Source organism: Austrofundulus limnaeus, unplaced genomic scaffold (assembly GCF_001266775.1).
Source record: "Austrofundulus limnaeus strain Quisiro unplaced genomic scaffold, Austrofundulus_limnaeus-1.0 Scaffold638, whole genome shotgun sequence".
NCBI lineage: Eukaryota > Metazoa > Chordata > Actinopteri > Cyprinodontiformes > Rivulidae > Austrofundulus > Austrofundulus limnaeus.
This window is the reverse complement of record NW_013953040.1, coordinates 121509-129299: the sequence shown is the minus strand read 5'-3', so window position 1 is coordinate 129299 and position 7791 is coordinate 121509. Positions and strand designations below refer to the sequence as shown.

The window sequence follows — 7791 nt, the reverse complement described above, 5'->3', positions numbered from 1 at the left end:
CATTTGTTCTACCTTTAGATGTCTTCAGACAGAGCCGAACAGGCAGGCAGGTAGAAAGGTTTGAGAGTGTCAGTATCACGAAGTCCGCCAGGATGGATAATGTCCGTCATGACAGCAGGGGGTTGAGAAGACCCTTGTCTCACCCCTAACGAGCCTCAGTGGCTCCCGGCTGGTCTCAGTCGCTTCTCGGCAGTAAAATTAGGTTAGTAACATTCAGACTCTGTCCAGACAGGTGTCCAGATGGACACGCACTCCTCAGAGAGACCCAGTCAGAACCATCCTTACTCAAACGAACAAAACAAGAATGAGTGTCAACGGTGTGAACAGAAAAGTTAGTTCTTTGAGAGAAAAAAAAGAGCGAGACGAAAAACTATCTGTTTTTCCCACACTTGCGACCAGCTGGTGTTATCAGCAAAAGACCTTGGAAGTCTGAATAGACAGACTAAACTGTCGTACTTAAAAATCACTTCACTGAGGTTATACATCACATCCACCACTTTGCACAAAGGGATTAATAGTAAAATTAATAGTACACAATCATTAATCATTAAACCAATTAAGAAAACTGATAAAAACATGATTAATAAACCAGTACTAAGAAAAAACAGTAAAACACATTTCAACTCTTTTCTTCACAGTGTTAAACTCTGGAATAAAGAGAAAGATGCAAAGATTAATTCAATAAAACTTTGAGTAATGATATATTGATTATAACCTCTAATGGAAGATTAAATGAAGAAAAAATATAGAACATATTGTCCTATTCACTTAAAGAAAATAGAAACAAACTTTAAAATGACTTTCTTCTTATAAGTGTAAAAGCAAAATCAAAGACAAAAAATAGAAATGTTTATTTCACCAGGGTTACCCCTACACAAGAAACGACATACAGCAGCTTTAAGGAGACCTCGGGGCAGCCCCACGACCTGCTGCAGAGACTACAAACCTTCACATGCTCCATCTGAACGGCCTCTTGTTGTAGTTTCATGACTAAAATGACATCATTCAGTTCACAGCTTCAAGTCTTTCACCCTTCCTGTCACAAGTCTCCACATAAAACCTTATTGTGTGATTGGTCAGAAGTTAGCAGCTGCTTGTTTGTGCTAAAAGCACTCTGAGGCTACACTTTGCTTCAACCATCAAACACTGAAATCTGACTCCCCAGTTCTCTAGGCCTGTGTATTCGCAAGAATTTGGTGATACGTTACGTATCATAACAGAGGGGTCACGATACGATATATCCTGATATATTGTGATACTGTAAGCAAGGCGATGTATTGTGATTTTTTTTGTCCAAAAATTCTATTAAATAAAAAGCTCTTACTGAAAAAAAAAGAAAAGCTAATGTTTACTCACCATGCTAATGCTACCCTTACTCTCTGGCGCTCAAGAGGTAGAGGAGCCAAATGTCTGGCTCACTGCTGCCAACTAGTGGTCAGAGGCTGAACTACAACATAAAAATGAACGGCTGGCAAGAAAGTTGACATTTTAAACCTTAATTAAAAATCGATACAGGGCTTTAGAATATTGATACAGTATCGGGAAATGAAATATCGCGATATTTCAGTGTATCGATATTTTCTTACACCCCTACAGTTCTCTGTATACTGGTCAGACACAAGTGATGACTGGTCCAACTCCTCATTGAATTACATGAGACTGCCTTCAGCAGGAAGGTAGAGTGAAAAAACTGATACCACCAACCACATGTAAGGTGTTTGTGTAACAACGTCTAATAGATTTAAGTTTTTTGTACGTATGTTGCTCTGGTGTGTGTTGTTGTTGTTGTTGTTGTTGTTGTTGTTGTTGTTGTTGTTGTTGTTTTGGATGGTTTGTCGTGTCTGTTTGGTGCCACCAGGTCAGAAACATCTTGTTTCTGATGTGACTGGTTCTGCTGTGTTTACAGTCGTGCTGGCAGGAGTACCTGACGGCCCGGATCGAACAGAACCTGGTGATGAACTGTGACTGTCCAATCACAGACTGTCAGGCTCAGCCCACGACCCAGTTCTTCCTCAGCATCCTGACGGACCGGGACACCATAGCCAAGGTAACGGTGTCAGAGAAACAAGTCCCTGAGTGTAAGCTGTACAGGTGTGTGATGCCCTGCTCCTACCTGTCAGTATGACAACGCCCTGCTGCGAGGATATGTGGAGTGCTGCTCCAACCTGACCTGGTGCACCAACCCACTGGGCTGTGACCGCATCCTCTGCAAGGAGAACACAGGCAGCATGGGCACCTGCTCCAAGTGCTGCTGGTCCTCCTGCTTCAGCTGCAACTTCCCTGAGGTCAGAGATCACACACACACACACACACCTGAACGTTAAAGAACAAAGATTAAACTCACTGAAAACAGTGTCTCCATAGACATTAGAGGTGTTTAGTTCAGGTGAGTGGTTACAGTCAGACTTGTGTAGAGCTCACACACACTGCAGTGAAGGCCTGGCACAGCATTAAGAAGCAAACAGAGTCTGCTGACATCCATGAAATCAAGACTTCAGCAGTCATTAACAACAAAGGGTTTTTAAGAAAGTTATAGAAATGAACATTTTATTTACATTTATTTCACCAATAACATATGAGCCTCTGAAATGAAGGGATTGTGTATAAAATGTTTTAGTTCCTCACATCATCATCTCACATCACTGAATTGAATGGTTGAATGGTTGAATGAAACGGTTCTGGACCTTAACATAAGATAAACCAGGGGGTCTAAACCTTTTTGACCTCAGGGTCCAGTTTATTGAACATAAAGTGACACGAGGTCCAGTCAGACATTAACATATGGATCAAAATGATAATTATTATAAATCTTGGTTTAATTTTTATTGTATTTACATCATAACTAAACTATCATAACTAACATAACTAAATTAAATACACTTACAGTTTAAAAGTAAAACTCCTGTTAAATAATCACAAGACATGATTATAACAAACATTTTTATATTGTAACCTGCCCATAACAATTATTAGAACAAATACAAAGATCAGTCAACAGACCACTCAGGCTTATCAACACAAAAATAACATTTTTAACATAAACAACAAAAATAGATGATTCAATAAATAAAATTGTGGGCATAAAATAAATACATTTAAACTGTTTAATGTAAATGTTTCAAAAAATATGTAAAAATAAATTTGATAAAGTGTAAATGAAAATAAAGCCTTTTTAAACTTTTACAACCAGAAGCTGCTCTTCATATTAGTGACAAACTTTGGTGTTTTTGATGAGTTACTTTCATTTTTCTTCTACTTTTCATTTAAAATAAGTTTCCATTCTCAGCAGGTTTCTAAGGTTCTTCTTCTACATATTAAAAAGTTGTTAAACATCTGAGTGGTGCACTACTGCTACTAGTGGTGAGAAAGTGTATTGCACCTTATTCAAAATCAATGTGGTCCCACGGCCCTCTGTGGCCCAAAGTTAAAAACTGTTGTTCTTRTGAGGCCCTTGAGGTGGCGCTCACAGCTCATAGGTTAAGAATCTCTGACATAAGGTACAGATGATACCTGTTCAGGTGATACCTGCAGCACCTTGTGTTTTGTGGGGTAATTTGGGTTTAATGCTTCTGGTCCTTGTTTTTCCTCGTCAGGCTCATTACCCAGCCAGCTGCAGCCACATGTCTCAGTGGATGGATGATGGAGGGTTTTATGAAGGGATGAACATGGAGGCTCAGAGCAAACACCTGGCCAAGCTGATCTCCAAACGCTGCCCCAGCTGCCAGGCTCAGATCGAGAAGAACGAGGGCTGCTTGCAGTACGTCTCCCTGAGCAGGGCTGAGGGTTAGAGGAGGAGGAGGAGTAATGTCTCTGCTCTGCTTTCAGCATGACCTGTGCCAAATGTAACCATGGATTCTGCTGGCGCTGCCTCAAACCCTGGAAACCAACTCACAAAGATTACTACAACTGCTCTGCCATGGTTGGTGCCTGCACTGTCACATGACCACTCCATCCAATCAGAGCCGAGCAGACAACCTGCTGACGTTTAGATAGCTTTTCTGTTGGTCTTCTCAGAAACAGTAAAACTGGTTAAAAGGCTGAACATGTACTGTACCTGAGCTGTGTGTGTGTGTTTTATTCTGCAGGTGAGTAAAGCTGCTCGACAGGAGAAGAAGTTCCAGGATTACAACGAGAGATGCACCTTCCACCATCAAGCCAAGGTAGCAGAACCCCAGAGTTGTGTCCTCCACACGCTCCTTGACATCAGGTGGTCAGAAAACCATCTAACCTGGTCAGGTTTTAGGGAGCAGTGGAGCAGAGGTCATAGAATAATCAGGAGGTCACAAGTTAGAATCCCCTGACTGGCACATGTAATATGAGCTCCACTGTAGGCCCTTGAGCAAGGCCCTTTCCAGTTGCTCCCTGGATGTCAGATGGCAGCCCATTGCAGAGCTTCTAACACTACTTCTCAGTGCTGCCCTTTTCAGATTCAAACTGGCTTTGAGGAAATGTGTTTTTGGTGTTTTGTTCAGTTGTTTGGCCTATCTGTGATCTACGATTATCATTTATAACTCCAGTGTTGTCATCTGTTTCCTGCAGGGATCAGAACATTTAGATGTTGTCGTGTCCTCAGATCACCAGAGGAACAACCACTTCTTGTTTATATCCTTGTGTTGCAGGATTTTGCTGCCAACCTGGAGAACAAAGTTTCATCCATTAATGAAGCTCTGCAGATGAAGTCTCTCACCTTTGTCATCGACGCCTGTAAAGTCCTCGCCCAGGCTCGAAAGGTACCGTCCTTTCCCTCAGTGGTCCTCCTCATTGTGTACTCTATACTGACCACATGACAAGTTTGTGTCATCTTATGAAGTTTGGCAACATCACTGTCTTTAGAAGTCAACGCTGAGTTCAGCGAGCTGCAGCATACTTCCAACATGATGAACATTTCTTAATAAAGTGCCATAAATCATTTATCATACCACTGCTTTTACATTTCTTACAAACACAATTTAAAAACTGCTGTACAACTTAAAATCTTTACTTTGGACACAAATGGAACAGACTCTCAGAGAGCAAATCTTTCATGTGACGAGGACATGCCTGTGTCCATGGACTGCAGGGGATTAATCATCAAATTAATTCTTTCTTTACTTTATTATCCTTTTTTAGAAGGCTACCTATGACCTAGTACTGTCAACGCTTTTCTCTTGCTAGTTTTTCCAATGTGGGCACAACTCTTCCATGGGTTTTACAGCACCTGGCATTTCCAGGTAGTCCCCATCCACGTTCCAACCAGACCCGACCCTGCTTAGCTTCCCAGATCAGAGGGAGTGTTCAGGGTGGTACGGCAATAAATCACATTAACCATTACTGGCAAAATACCACAGTTTGTGCCAATATTGACCAACGCTACCTAATGTCCAGATCAACTCAGAAGAAACTTCAGGCATGTTTCAACATTCTTGATAAAAAGCTGCTCTCACACTTAGAGATTGATGAGGTTCATCAAAGATGCTCTAGTGAGGAGCCAAGAGGACAGGTCAGGGAAGATAAACCATCATTCCCACCATATGATAAACATGCTCCATTGAATAGCCCTAAGGAACCTGATACAAGGTTCAGTGCACCTGAACCTGAAGACCTGGGGATGCTGGTCAAACTGTCAAATGACCCTCTGAAAGGCAGCTAGAAGCTTCAGCATTGCTAAGTAGTTTGAAATGATACCGTCACAGAATAATTAGGTGGTATACACCCAGAAACACTGATCCTTCAGATCCTATAAGATGAAACCTACAGCTGCTGGTGGTGAGGAACGTTCCTCCGTGGAGGAGGAGGCTGAAAGCTAAGATCAAGGCAGCACGGAGAGAAATCACCCAGCTGTCAGAGCAACAGAAAGGTATCCACCAAACCCTGTCTGTGAGGTTTTGGTGAGCCTGTTTGAACATGGTGCAGCTTCAGTGGGTCATCAGTAGTGAGAGAGATTCACACTGTCAACAAGATGACTACAAAACTATCATCAGCTGTGATCAGTGATCTTCCCAGTGTTTCTGTTTCAGGGGTCCTGTTGAGGATGGGCTCTATGAGTTAACTGTGCCCCACGTCCTGTCTGCAGGTGCTGGCCTACTCCTGTGTTTACAGCTACTACAACCAGGAGACTGAGAAGATGGATGTGATGGAGCAGCAGACTGAAGCTCTGGACCTCCACACCAACGCACTGCAGATCCTGCTAGGTGAGTCTCCACAGCACCGCCCCACAGTTACAGCTACGTAGATCAATACGCTTCACAGCTAGGAGGGAGCACTGCCTAAACCGTCCACCATTACACAGAGGTGGAGGCCTTCGTGTCCAGTTGTCCTCCTCCTACAACGCTGTTATTACAAGTATGACTCCGCCCCCTGTGAGCAAAAGGTGTGAATCAGGGCCCAATGATAGTCAGGTGATGGAGCACATGACCCTCTATGAACAATAGAGCTAATCAAGCCTGTTGTTAGTCAATGGTCCTCTTTTACATGTGACCAACCTGTTTGTCCACCATGTGGAGGCGGAGCTTATAAGGCTGAGTGCACCTGAAACTCATCAGACTGAAGAAGTCTCTTGGAGGAGAGATGAAACATTTCACTAAAGAAGAACCATCCAGAGGAACTACTGATTTTTTCTTTTTGATTTTTCTACCTATGCATCAGGATGTTCTGTGATTCATTGTAAAAATAAAATAAAAAAATAGGCTCCTCCTCATGCGGCCGACAAACTCTGTAAATCTGAGGATGTGTCGTAGTACGCTCAACGGCCAAGTATATCCCAGGATTCAGTGTGAAAATAAACAGAGACGGTGGAGTTTTTATTATTTTAACGAGTCGGCACAGTTTGGAAATTCACCTCGGACAGAAGAATTTGTTTTTAAAAGTAAGTTTAGCAAATTAGCTGATGAAATTCATGCTTCAATAAGATGTTATATGAAAAAAATGTAACTGAAAGTGCTGATACTGGAGCTAAACCTGAATTATTAGTTTTGTTATTTATTTATGTGTGAAGTTTTAACTGTGAAGTTATTCTTCCAGTTAAAAGACGTGTAAATACACATCCTGATGCATTTTATGTCTGATATAAAACTGATCCCTATGGTAACAGGGTAACACGTGGTCACACAAACTTACGTCAAGTGAAGGGTAGACCGTCTCATTTCACTACAGTTTGAGCAGCCTACACAGCCAGCAGAGGATGTGGCCTACATGTCCTGCTGGGCTACATACTCATGAGGACCCAGCCCATCAATTGAGACAGAGCCTGGGAGAAAACAACACCTGTGTGTGTTTGAGACCACCACACCACTCTGTCCAGGAAACATATTTCTCCCAGAAAGAAATTTTGTATCTCCAGTGACAAGACCTGGTATCATTGTTTTACTGTTTTAGTCATGATTCAGTGAAATCGATTCTTGATATTTTGTAATAAATTACCATCAAAGACAAAGCTGGTTCCTCAGCTTTGAGTATTTTGGTCTGAGATAAGAATTCACTGTATATCATCCGACCTCACTTCACTAAATATGAGGCTAATTAAAAAGATGAATAAATGTTGGTCAATAACTGACCTGGTGCTCCAACAGGTAAAGTGTAGTTCAGGACAGAAATAGTTAATCACCCTTTCTGTTTATCTCGCTATAGCCCCAATGCCTTTGTGTCAATATCTGGTGATTTTAATCATGCCTCACTCTGCTACACTGCCAGTGTTTCAACAGTTTATCTGCTGCTCTACCAGAGAAAACAAGACATTGGGCCTCATGCAAGAACATGTTTGTATTCTTCTCCTAAATTTCTCTTCCTTTTGTTCGTACAAAGGGTTCGTACGAA

The 7791-nt window shown here is 41.9% G+C and overlaps 1 protein-coding gene across 1 annotated transcript in view; it reads left to right on the top strand.

Moving 5' to 3' along the window:
* The window catches only part of LOC106531466 (cullin-9), a gene marked incomplete at its 5' end in the record, with an annotated part of 64270 nt that overhangs the window by 50376 nt on the left and 6103 nt on the right, over window positions 1–7791 (top strand). The window contains 7 exon segments of the mRNA XM_014027340.1: window positions 1907–2047; window positions 2121–2285; window positions 3594–3757; window positions 3826–3919; window positions 4086–4160; window positions 4620–4730; window positions 6053–6170. Of these exon segments, the coding sequence (XP_013882794.1) occupies window positions 1907–2047; window positions 2121–2285; window positions 3594–3757; window positions 3826–3919; window positions 4086–4160; window positions 4620–4730; window positions 6053–6170 (868 nt within the window).